This window comes from Buceros rhinoceros, unplaced genomic scaffold (genome assembly GCF_000710305.1).
Source record: "Buceros rhinoceros silvestris isolate BGI_N320 unplaced genomic scaffold, ASM71030v1 scaffold6270, whole genome shotgun sequence".
Lineage (NCBI taxonomy): Eukaryota > Metazoa > Chordata > Aves > Bucerotiformes > Bucerotidae > Buceros > Buceros rhinoceros.
The window spans coordinates 28,837-42,385 of NW_010391228.1; the positions used below are offsets into that span (position 1 = coordinate 28,837).

The 13,549-nt window shown below is 41.8% G+C and overlaps 1 protein-coding gene across 1 annotated transcript in view; it reads right to left on the reverse strand.

Annotated features, from left to right (window-relative positions):
- Positions 1 to 286: 286 nt before the first annotated feature.
- Positions 287 to 13,549, reverse strand: part of DAB1 (Dab, reelin signal transducer, homolog 1 (Drosophila)) — a gene marked incomplete at its 5' end in the record, with an annotated part of 30,351 nt that continues 17,088 nt past the window's right edge. The window contains 5 exons of the mRNA XM_010140730.1: positions 287 to 370; positions 1,293 to 1,420; positions 2,257 to 2,805; positions 5,131 to 5,239; positions 6,336 to 6,398. Of these exons, the coding sequence (XP_010139032.1) occupies positions 287 to 370; positions 1,293 to 1,420; positions 2,257 to 2,805; positions 5,131 to 5,239; positions 6,336 to 6,398 (933 nt within the window). The remainder of the gene's footprint in view (positions 371 to 1,292; positions 1,421 to 2,256; positions 2,806 to 5,130; positions 5,240 to 6,335; positions 6,399 to 13,549) is intronic.

The window sequence follows — 13,549 nt, forward strand, 5'->3', positions numbered from 1 at the left end:
TAGAACTGGAACATGAAATAAAAGAAGTCTGCATTTCCTTAAAGCATGCAGGCAGCTGAAACACACGTATTTGCATTAGCTGCAACACTTAGTGAATGGCAAAAGCCATGCAACCACTGAGCATGAGGAATACGCTGTGGATAATGGAGAGGAAAAACTAAAGAGATGGAAAGGAAAAATAAAACCATGCAACCATGAAAGCAATGGTAGGCACTGGTGGAAGCGTAAGTGAGCACCTGAAGGTGTAGAGAAAAAAAGGACAGATACCTACCCCAACCTGCGCTATCTAGCTACCGACCTGTGGACTTATAGTATCACCAGTTGGCTCACCAAATGGATCACTGTTGGATGAGGCCTGAGACCCATCAGGCTAGAATACAAGAACATAACACCTTTTTTTCTCAACAACAAGAAAGTGAAAAGTCAACATGAGGTTATTTTCATGCTGTGGGCATAACAAGTACATCCTATCTCATGAAAACCAGAAAGTGAGACCTCACCGCTGATACGTTCTCAAAAGCCATAATGGTTTCCTATAGTTGATGCAGGCAGGAAAGGACCTCACCAGTACCTGCTGGAGCCCATGCAGGAGCTACCACAGACTTCGGAAGGTACTGGATCAGACAAACTAGAACTGCAAAATGCCCTGAAAGTCAGAGAAACCATGTGAATCAGAGAGAGTCCAAGCTTGTGTTATTTTGTACCTTTGGGTCCTTTTTTATGTATGGACTCTCTCTTGCCTTCGGCTCACTTGGGCTCTTATCTGCCTAAGATACCTTGTGATTTAAAGATCGCTTGGGTCACATTTCTTGCTTTGGTCCACTGAGTCTAAGGCAAAGAAATCACATACTGAGGGCCAGGACATTGAGGAATGTAATTAGGCAAGCAACTGGGATGCAAGAATGTGCAAGACAACATCAACCATCATCTTTTAACACACAAACTCTCACATCTCTTTCTGCAGCCTCAGCATGTATGTTGTTTTACCTCGGACTTCCTTACCATTGGTAAGCGAATGCTGGTGTGCTAAAAAGGACACTGGAGACAACTAACATACAGAACCTTTAGTATGAACTCTGAGTTTGGTTCCCTGTACGCAGTAACAGTGCACATCCACAGAAATGTCACGCTATCAGCTATCAAAATCAAAGCAGGAGGTGAATTCTACCTGCAGCTACCCCTTAAATACCACCCAGCCCTATTTCTGACACTACCGAACAACATTAAAGCAACTTCTGTCTTTTCTAGCTAAAAAGAGTGAATCAGTATTTAGAAACCTCGTTGCTACTCACAGCCTCTTGCTCCTCACTTTTGCTTGGGCTTTCAAACCCCTCTTCAAAGAGGTCATCTGCAGCAGGATCACTGGTATGAGATGCTGATGATTTTGATGGAGAACTCTGTCTGGGTGCAGGGGTTGGAGCTAAACAAAGATGAAGGTAACAGCAATAGCGTATCTTTTAATTTGTTCACTAAGACACAGCACAAAATTTGCTTGTGCCTTACAGCCCTCAACTTCTATGACCCCTGAACACCATTTTTGAATAAGGAGCTGTAAGAGGTAAATTTGAACACAGCAGTCATTGTTAATTCCATATATTGGATTTCATTCAGCAGTTTCCAAATTAAGTTAGGCTGCATCTGGCATATGTCTTTAGGAACCAGGGAGACGCCACTACATTACATTAAGAATGCATGAGTCGCCTGCCCTATGGCAGCTAAGCGAAACAGAAGGTCTCCGGCTGGCCCCTGGTAAATCTGCGTCTCATGAATTCATCTTTTCAGCAATCTGCAAAACCCCCATCTCCATGCTAGGAACACGGTAAGCTTATTTTACAGCTCTCCAATGAATTCCCCCACATGTCCAATACATCAGGCTATTAAAGTAAATACCCGTCCCCTCATTTCTGCAAAGTACGGCTTGAATGGGACATAAGCAAAACCATCTGTAAGGCTGTCACGAGCATTCTCCAACCAGCCTGCACGTCCCTAGCACAGAACACATATTATTGCTGTCTTAGAAATTAAATTTCTGACTGCAGCTATCAGGGCTGTTGATTTCAATGGACTTTGAAATTCTCTCATATTTTTCTCTATGGCTGGAACACCTTTAATAAGATAGACCATGCAGGGAGATTCTTAGTCCACACCTGTGGACACTCCAATTCTGTTTTGCAATTTACTCTATGAAAAAAAGAACTGCTTTGAGTAGTAGTCACCTCTGAGGAAAGGTTTGGCAGAAAGCATATGAACACTCACGTGAATTTGTAGATGGTGTCGTGGAAGTCACAGGAGTCAAATTTAACTGAGAGATGTCGAAGTCATCACAATCATCTGCTTCCTGTGCCATCCCAACTTTGTTAAAGTAACTTGAGAAGGCCTCTGAGGTACAACTGAGGGAAGGCTGATCTGGTTTTCTTGATGGCACTGGTGGAGGCTGAGCCATCTGGAAATCTTTGAACATTTCTTTTCCCATTTTCTGTCTGGGCCTGTCTGTCTGTGGACTTGATCTGTTAGAATCACTTGTGGGTGGAACAGTAGCTATAGGAGCAATGGTACCTTGAAACATGGCTGCTTGTAAAGGCAAAACAGTTTGTGTTGGCATGAAGGCAGTTGGTTGGAACTGACCAGCTACAGATGGCCACGGTTGCTGAGTAGGAGGAAAAATACCGGGCTGGCCCCACGCTATCGGCTGTCCTCCCTGCATCACCTGAGCAACTGGAGGCTGAGCACCCATGGCCAACTGCTGTTGAACAAGTGGTTGCTGTCCCCAGAATGAGGGCAGAACAGCTCCCATGGCAACATAACCTTCAAAGAATAAAGAGAGCAAACGAAAAAAAAAGATGGAAGATTTTAACACTACTGTCAAGAGCATGCAGAAAAAGCTACACAATGGTTCAGAAACAGACAGGTTACATTAGCGATCCCAGATCTTCAGCATCCTTATAAGAAAACTGAAAGACATGGATGAATTCACATCACTGAACAAATACAAAACACAGGTTGGTGGATAGGGGCAATAATCCTTCCCCTCATCTGAACTAAAAAGCTCTTCTCTTCTTCCTCAGTGAGTACCCCATAGGTCTGTGAAGAACATGGAGCTGGTTGGCAGCTGGCCCCCTGGCAGCTCCTTGCCCCGGTGCTCTGTCAAAGCACAGCCAGGTTGAGCCACTTACCAGAACCACAGCAACATTTCCTAAACTCATCCTCTCACAGCACAACCCTGCTCCTCACTACAGAGTTCTGCAGGCTCTTCTTGCTACCCTGACTATCCCATGTCCTCTGCCTTTCACCTCTGCCTGACCTCCTCCTCTCAGAATGAGGATGTCTGGGTCAGGCTGGGACAGACGTTAGCTTTTCAGAGCAGCCCACATACTGCTGAAAAATGAGCACCCAGAGCAAGCAGAGGAAAGGAAGAGGACACCCAGGACTCCCTCACCTTGGTATAGCTTTGCCAGAGTTTCTCATCCTTCTTGCTTTTACTCTTTGTTGGGGAGAGTGACCCACCAACACCAGCCAACTCTTGCCCAAGGCACAGGTACAAAACTGGTTCCAAGTTACAGGGAAGCACCTTTATATATATCAGACGACAGCTCAAGGGCTCTCTAATGACAGAGCGACCCTCTTGCAAGAGACAGACTCTGTGCCATCTCTTCTGACACAGTTATATTTCAAACAACTGGGACTCCAAAGAGCAAAGTTACATGTCTCAAATCGCACAATAAAAAGACAGAGCCCAGATGAATTCACATTAAAACCCCCACATTTGGTTATCACCCAGTTACTTGAGAACATCAAGAACATTCCGAGCTTCTGCTGTACTACATCCCTAGTAACAACAAACTGCTTCAGTTATTGTGCTAGTGTAAAAACCCCCTAGTTGGAGAGAAAATTGAAGAGCGAAACTAAAATTATAAGTGCTTCCTGTCAGACCTGAAGCCTTCTTGGTTTTTACAATGAAAAAAGAATCTGAAACTGAAACCGCTGTCAAAAATGTTACAAATTAAACCACATAATACAATTACGTTTCACTGGTAGAAGTACTATGCTTTGCAGATACGTTGCTTCACATTTAAATTAATGATTTATTGCTAGTACTTTACAATATGCAACCTCCCTCTTACTTTTAATACTGTTGTAGGTTTAAAACTCTTGTTTCTAACCTGAGTTTTTCTGAGTCCTCCTGCACCTTTTCCTCTTCACTTTATCTCTAGGCTGTTTTGTCATGCTGTAAGGGTGGTTGCAAAATTGTGAAGGGAAAAGCCCAAAATAAAATAAAATAAAAAAGAGAAACTTGAACTTTGAAAGACAAAATTAATGAGTGCTGAGAAGAGCAGTTTCTATTTGTTTCAATAGATGGCTCTGATGGATTCTCCAGATGTCCTTTTATCTTGCCCCACTGTCACCCTGTCCAAGCAGCGAGGGTTTTCATCTGACATTATCCCCAAGCACTTCACCATCAGTGTAATGTTCTTGAGATGCAGTGGCTAATCTGCTGCTGTAACGCAGCCCATCAGAGAAGGAGTTCACCGATTAGAAAGTCACTGTTGAATGATTCAAGGCATTCCTCCTCCTCCATTTTTTTCCTACGGAGTGGAGAGCGCTGCTCTTGCAGTACTCCAAGCATCCCAGGGAGAGATCTGCAGTCAAAACACACTGTGTGCGTGTCTGTGCAGAATGCTACACAGCTTTGGAATTTGGAGCACTCTGAGGAACACAGGAAAGTCTAAAGGAAGTATCAGGGTCTGGCTATGTGCAATACCTTTGAAATGCAATCCAATTCTCCATATCTCCTTCTCTATTTACTGGAGACAGCACAGGATAGTCATTGCTACCAGAACAAAAGCAAAGCCAAACTAAATGCTTTTTTCTCTCTTGCTGCTACCTAGAAGGTATGTTATCCATATAGAACTCCCAGTGACTTTTGGGGCTTTTCTTTTAAAAAACGTGCGTTAATGAAAAATAACATATTCTCTGCTTGTTAAAGACTTGTTTTGCCTTGCCTTGCAGCACTGTCCTCGAATCCTTCCCCACTGCCACTGTACGGAAGTAATGCCCTGAGTACTAAAATGCAAACCACGCTGAGAACTCATCACCAAACTGGAGTCAAGCCGTTATTTCCAGTATTCTTACCTGAGGGTACGGCAGCAGTGCTGAAAGGTACAGACCCAAACATGTCGGTACTAGCAGGAAGTGACTGGGATGAAGATGGGATAAAGGCATCACCTGGAGTAGCAGGAGTCTGCAAAAAGACAGGAATAAAATGCAGTGGTGACAGATCAGCTGCAGCTTCTGCAGCACATACTTTGCTGTCACATCAGTAAAAAATACAGGTTTGGAGGGAAGAAAGCGAAAAAAGAATGGAAAGACATAGAAGGAAAGAAGCAAATGAGAAATTAGAGTATTAAAATTTGCTGGAGGCAGGAGAAAAAGAAAGAAAATGAGAGACTGTGTACAAGGGGAAAATATAAAAATAAAATTTGCCTGTAATACATCACATGCAAAACATTGATGTAATTTCTTTTTCCAGAAAATGGACTTGTGATTCTAGGTGTTAGGTGACAACTAGTAGAGGCAGTGACCAAGTCATCAGCCTAAGAAACACTAAAGACAAACGACGTATCTGCAGGATTTATGAAAAAGTGAGTAAATGTTGCTTCCAATTGACCAACATGACCAGAACCATGTGTCTGCATTAAAGGAGAATCCCAATGCAATTAAGCAAGGTACAGCTGCAGAGACAGGACTTTGAACATCTAGTCCCAGACTTGCTCCAGAATCCCCTGGAGATCTGATGCTCCTGACTTCACAGTGCCTCAATTTTCTCAGTGTATCCATACTCCTCTACAGCTTAATGTAAGGGTCTAAACCTTTACAGGAAAATGATTGTGCTTTCATTTTATGATGCAGAAAAGCATGTTGAGAACATTTTCTTTGCCCTCAGAACACATTCAGCCCTCTCTCTCTTTACTGTTTTCTCTTCCTTTAACAGCAGTTCTGGGATATGTGCTTGGTGGAATCAAAGAGACGTGATGTATGGATCTTCCTGCAGTGCAGTGGAGAGACAGAGTGCAGTGAAGCATGCACCTCTGATAAACACCAGTGAAGGGGATCTGCTGCTCTATCAGAAAAATAAAAATTGAAAATATTTTTGCACATCATCATGAAGTAGTGAATCCACATTCTATTTACTTCACTTTTATCTCCTTGCAACATAAAACCCACTTTGAAATCCTCTCTACTGGAATGGCTGATGAGCTGAATTGTAAATGTGCTCAATAAATGTGCTGAAAGCAGGATGCAGGAAAATGCTCAGTTCAGTTTCCCTGGGTACTCACTGGGGGAGAGGTTACATCAGGAGGAGTGGACATGTCCCCAAAAAGCTCTAGTTGGGTAACAGCCTGTAAAAAGAAAAAAAGAATATTTCCATTTATCTTTTGAGAACAAGAAACTGTGAGTTAACTAGATACAACCTGTAAAGTTAACTAGTAACAGCTAGGAATATAAATCCCCCAAAAGCCATGTAGGCTTCAAATGCCAAGTCCCACATGGAGGAAGTACATTGGTTCAAGCTGTGAGATTTTGATATTGCTGATAGACCCAAATAGCCAGCAGCTGACCCTACAGGATGATTCTGTAGAGAATTCTTCACCATAAAAAAAATGAATAAAGCATAAGAAGACTATCCAGAATGGGACTGGATGTGTTACTGTTCTGCCTTCAACATTAGTGAGCACCAAGCATGATTTATGGCCAGTCCTTCTCCCTGGCTCCTTTTCTAAAGCCCCATTTCAAGGTCTTAAAACACGGCAGCAGACTGTGGAAGTGACAGAAGGATACAGAAGGGAAGGGCTTTTAAAGTGCTGCCTGATTTCCCCTTGCCCATGGGACAGGTGTGACCTGGATAAGCGGACTTGAAGGAGGATGCATAACTGGGTTATTCTAAGTTTGTCGCTTTACATATCACTCATGCTAGAACTGTTTTCTCAGGGCGTCCTTCAGTTTGATCTCTAAGTATGCCACTCATATGGGTCTCACTCAACTGGACCAGAAGAGAAAAAGCACCTTCATAATAAGCAGCACCTTGAGTGCCTGCATAATCGATGCTCCTTCAGATGTTCTGGAGTAAAAGTACTCTCTTCCACCCACCTGCATCCGCAAATCAGTTCAGATGGAGTTCAGAGATGGCAAAGCATGGATCCCTTAAAGCTCTGCAGAAAACCTAAAACCTAACTACGATCCTAATCACAGTGGCTATTCTGGAAAGCTTTGATGGGAACTCATGAAATACTCCTTTTCCACTACCTTTCTTCTGTTTACTGGCTTTTCTTCTTTTCTCTACCATACTTAATCGCACCCACACATGTGGGAAGCCACAATTGTCACTATAAATGAGATATCATGCAAATCTGAATTCAGTTCATTGAATCTCCTCCACAGCTTAGGTACAGAAACCCCGCAGCCTCCTATCACATACACAGGTTTGGAATTCAGTTGAATCTTGATCTACAAAGGCAGCACTGGCTGGTCAGTTCTTATAACACACCAAAGGAGCAAGGTTGCCTGAAGATTTTTCCCCGCCCTCAACCTCCTATTATAAATGGTCCTTTAGGAAATAAGACTATCATTCAAAACACAATAATTTCAAAGGTTTATACATATTTGCAATCTAATCTGTATTCCTATTCCCATATACAAAAGCAATGCCAGAATCATTTAGACCTGGAATTTGTCTAGCAGCTTGGATGAGTCTCAACTTTATGTCTAATGATGTACTTAGGGATTAATTATTTCACGTTTCCTTACATCATGTCTTACATTACACAGATCACATTGCTTTAGAGCTATGACATTGTATTTTCTTCTTAGGGACTTATATATCCCTCTAAGTATCTGCATGAAAATGGAAGAAGGAAGAAAGAAGAAAATCCATGTTTTCTTCAGAGTGCACTGATACTAGTGTACATTAGCAAAATACTGCTAGAAGTAGCTTCTGCTTTTCACTGTTTCCTCCACTCTGGCTTGCTAAGAAATAGCTTGTGTCCTTTTGAGGAGGCCATGAGCAAGGGCTGTCCCAGTGTCTCCATCCCAAGTGAGGTAGGAGAGCAAGCCAGAGGGGACGTGAAAGGGCAGGGCACACATGGTTACACAAACTAGGAGGATGTGTAAAGTTACGTATTTTTTTGCGGCAAGAATATTGTATGTTTCATATCAGTACTGAAAATTGATAGTGTGTACACTTTTGAACTCAGAATTACATGGTATGTATGAAAGGTGGCAGCTCTATACCTCAATACCCCTGTAAAATGGGAATAATAATACTCGAAGTGCTTCCAGGTGATGGATCTTCGGTAACTCTTCACAGATAGAACTCTGTTAAAGCTCTTAAGAGAAACTCTGCAGATGGATTTCTAACCAGGCAGCTGGAGATCGTGATAGGGAAGCCATCATCATTATTTGCTGCAATACACCCTCATTCACAATATTCCCCAAGAAAAAGTAATATATTTACAGGGGAATTATTTCTTACAGAGTAGGAACCTTATAGGCAACAGTAGCTACAGAACTATGTTAGAGAATGTGAATAGAAATTCAGTGAGAATGCAACTTTTTCATTGACTTTCTAGAGGCAGCTTTAAACAGCAACACTCGGAGGTGGGATTCTAAAGTCCCACATGGTTCAGATCTGTATTCTGGATCTAGCTTTTTTCTACAACCCAATTCTCAGCCTCAATAAATGAATGTATCTTCTCCGACACAGCTGTAGTTTTATCCACTTGCAGCATATGAGATTCTGGACACCAAATAGTTATCTTTTATTTTTGTGATTTCATTGCCACCATAGAACTGATTTCAACCATTACAGTTTTTAAAATTATTCACATCTGCTATTAGCTACATTCCAGTGAAGCTAATCCCAAGTTGAACATTTTCACACTGCAGTATTCCTGTAGATGCTTTCATCTATATTTCCTTAAAACATTTTTAGTGTCACAACCTTACCTGAGAGACTGAAACAAGATTTTCATCAATGTCCAGCAATAAGTTTCCATTCTGCAGCTGTAAAGCATGATTTATGAAATGAAATGAATGACTTATGGAAATGACATGAATTTCTGAGCATGAAAATGATAACCTTCATAATTATTGACTTCAGTATTGAAATGAAAACCCTTTCCATCTTGCAGTGAGCACAAATATGAAATCACATAGCCAAAACGGTGAGTTTGAATGCTGCTGTGATGTGGGGCAAACACACACTTTAGCTGTGCTAAATCTCATCTTCTGGTGTATAAGGCAAATTTACTGCTTGCATCATAACTATTTATTTTCCCAAGCATTTATTAATTCAGCAATAAGCATACCCAGTGAGCTCTGAACCTGCTTACACTAATGGAACTTTTCACTGGCTTGGCAGAAGAAAAGACTTATACTTAGGAGAGAAAAATGGAGTTTTGGACCACAAAAAGCTCTAAAAGCAAGTATTTGCGGGAAAACAGAACATCTTACCAAGGAGAACTATAACATCAGTGTAAACATATTTAAGATTTCTTTCTGTAGTAATTTTTAAGTTTACTTACATAAGTCAATTCAAGCTATATTTCAATCCACAGTGTGTGTGTAAATATACGTGGGAGTATACTGCCCACACATGCATAAATATCTATATCCATCTACATATTTAACACAAATTATCACTTCAGTGTCCTCAGAATGCTACATTTCAGGTAACATCTATTGTAGTGTTGGAGACTCTATTTCTTAAGAAACAAACGTAACAGCAAGTTATCAAAAATGAAATCTTAGATGACTGAGAAGCTTCATACAAGTCGCCAGCCAGTAATCCCGTGGCATCTTAAAACAAAGAAGTTTAAAAATCTCAGAAACAGCCTAGAATGGTTTTTTTTCCCCCTCATCTCATCACAGACCTGAAGAAAAAAAAAAAAGGCTGGCAAAAGGCAAAGCTAAAGAAAGCAAACACTACTGTGCACAACCAGGAGAGGAGCCAGCCCTGCACGTTCTTGGACCTGACAGCATGTTCTCCCAATCCCAGGTAGAATGGTGTGAAAAAAGCTGTGTCCATCTCTTCAAAGAATTCCACTGACCTTGAAAATACACTTAGAATGAAAACAGAAGGGTCCAGTTTTGACCAGCAGTTAAGCACTTTCGGTTCTGACACCCGCCTCGTTTAATCCCCCCATCCTGCAGTAGCTAGGGCTGCAGCTCATGTTGCTCTGAGGCGGATCCTGGCCCCAGCCACACTGATCACTCTGTGACACCAGCTGAGAAATAACCATGTCTCAACACAGAGGAAACACATGTGCCGCGTTCAATGGACCATCAGAAACTCCCACCTGTGCTACGGCGGGACCACGCAGAAAACATTTGCCCAGCATGTCACAGCACATCCCCAGGTGCCCAATTATCATGTAGCACTTGAGCTGCATCTTCCATTAGCTCGTGTTCTGCATCACACACTGGTGAGGAGACACTTCCTAAGGGTGAAATATCCCTGGCTGTCAGAGCATGGAGCAGCCTGCAACAGCGACCGAGCCAAGGCTGCAACACAGCTACGGAGGGCAGTATTTGGCCTTTCAAGCCTTCCTCCCATTCAGCTTTTTGATACAAAGTGCTTAACCTTCGCAATTGAAGTCAACAACCCTCTCCTTCCTTCCCCAGTGCATGACAGAAAATAACCAGAAGTTTGGAACGATGCTCCAGTCCTTGATCTTCCTCCTAGGATTGCTGTCTGTGCATTTCACATCTCTGTGTGATGTAAAAGCTTGCTTTAATTACTCAAAAATGCATCTCCTTGACTATGAAAACACCCCTACAGCTTAGTCAACCAGGAACACGCCAGGCACTGGCAACCAGCCGCGCAGACCGAGGCGGAGGAGAGAGTATTAATCCTTGTATCGCGGTGACATTAAACCTATAATGAAAGCTCCATCTTTCTATACAGGCATGTGAGACGTATTGTAAATCTTTGAAACATGAACTACGTAAATCTGGCTTCTTAAAGCAGCAGCAAGCTTTTTAAACCACTCCAGCCATTAATGAAATTCCCTGTGACACTTTTCACTCTTCACTGAAGAAAATGTATTATCCATGAACTGGAGAAAAACCAAGTACAGATGCAATGATGAGAGGTAAGTAAACTGCAGCTTTCAGGAACCTGAACCAAAACTGATCCACCTCTGCTACAGTATTCCCTCTGATCACCAAGTACTCTGAAAAACATCTTTTCTAAGCAGTGCATAAGTTTAGATTTTAGAAGGGAAATCTAAGACAGGTCTCTTGCACTCACAGGAGTGTAAAGCACCTCCCATCTCTCCTGTAGACATAACAAGACAGAATATTCTACTTCTGTTGCTCAGTATGGTTTTACCAACATCAAGGCATCTACGCCAACTTATAGCAGGAGAAAATCTGCTTAATGTTGCTATACTCTTGCAAACAAGGTCATAAAGTAACATCTTACAAAATGTAGTTCTGAAATCTCAAAGAACAAAGCAAAGATGGTGCTTAAAAAGCATGAAAAAATACACAGTAATTAACTCGAACTCTGATACAGAGCTCAGCAAGTAAAAAAGAGTGTGAAGGATACTAAATATAGCACATAACCAGCAATTAGTAATTAACCTTTGAGCCGGTTATTAGCTATTTAAGTCAGAGGGATTTAAACGTGCTTTCCTGCATTCAGGGTAAATGCCGTACCACTCATCCCCGTAGTCAAAAGAGGGATCATCCAACCACGCTGCCTCCCTGCATTTCCAGTTCCCTTTTTCTAACATGTATTGCACACTGGAAGTTGAATGACAAGTCAAACAGTTAGTCAAACTCAACAACAGCCTAACAAAAAAATTTTGTTCTTATTTTAGTTGAAGATGTAAATATTTCAGCTATGTCACATATTTTTTTCCGATGGTTGGTATCAAGTCAAGCAAAGCTCCAGTTATTTGCACAACGTTATCCAAGTGTTGATACTGAGCTCCATGGGCTGCAGGTAGCTTGCTAATTAACTACAATTCATCCTAAAAAACTAGAACTACAGTGAAGGAGCATGTCAGAATCGTAAGTAAGCTGATCATCAGTCAAACCACATCTAGTAGGTTGAGACACACTGAAAACATCCAACAGACAGACGGTCTTCCTGTAAAGCTATCGCTGGATTAACGAAGTAGCATGATAACAAAGAATTGCTCAATTACCTCCTAACTAAAGAGAATACACTAAAGAATATGTGTGTGAAGAAAACATGGTAACTGCTTTTGAAATCCTCAGTCTCCTACAGATCCCAAAGATCCTCAAATGCTGTAAAGTTTCCCAGTTACAGAGGTAATGGCAACTGCTATGTTACCACCAACCCAGACTTACAAAGGTATAGCTGAGCACAACCTTTTAGTTGGGAGGCTACTGTGAACTTGTAGGGTGATTCCCAACCAGTACAGGTCACATCAGCAATTCAGGCTGCCATAAACCCACAACATTTTTATCCAAAATACATGCATTTGGGCATCCATCACTTAGATCAGAATCAAATCCAGAGCTCAGAATCCTGTGGGACACGGGAACCCTCCTCTTTAAAGTTTGTCTTTTCAGTTTCATAGGGTAACTCTTACTCATCAGGAGAACTCTTCCTTGGGTAACGCTTCTCTGTATTTCTATTTGAAGTAATAAACCCCAGTACTGACTCTGGTGTGATGTACCCAGCTACAGGGTAGCCTTGAGCCTCATCGTATTCACCAACCTTGTTCACTGGGAAGCACTGGTTGTGCTGGTTAAAAATGCTGTTAGTCAACCCTACGCACCTGAAGAGGCGGGGTGGTTAAGGATAATTGATGTAATAGATTACTGAGGAGTGTTTAAGTGAATTGCTTCACTGCTGCTTGATGGCGTCCTTTAAATTAAGGATCTCTTCACACATACTTGTTTATTTTCTTGTCATCTGAAGGGAACTTAATTCGGAATTCTCTGTGTACTTCAGATATCTACTTTTATAGGAGATGGTAGTTAAATTGCCTGAATTACCACTTTTCTCTGATATATTCATAAATTGGTCCAAAAAAGTGACTGCAGCTTAGAGCCTGACCCATGCTGCTTCCAGGCAACCCAACACCCAAGGTAACTAAACTTCCCAGAGCACAGAGGATGCTGGTCTCAAGGTCTCAGCCACATCGTTAACTCCTCCATATCTTCTCCAGACCCCATGTGGTGGGTTCAGAGAGCATGGTATACACCATAGTAAACACCAGTCACATCACACATCTTTACAAGAAGTGCTGTGAGTCCAGAACTATCACTATGTTCTTGAACTAAACAAACACTGAGGCTTTCAAACTGTTGACACAAGCTACAAAAGCTGTGGGAATTTATATTTACTGTGGACTAACAGGCCCTGACATCTCTCTTCTAGAAACATAAGCCTGGCTTTAGATTCAGGTATCTTTACAAATATGTGCAATTTATTGCATGTGGCTGATGCAGTGCAAAGATATTAAAATGAAACACATTTTTCCATTCAACAGAAAACTGGAAACAAAGGGAAAGA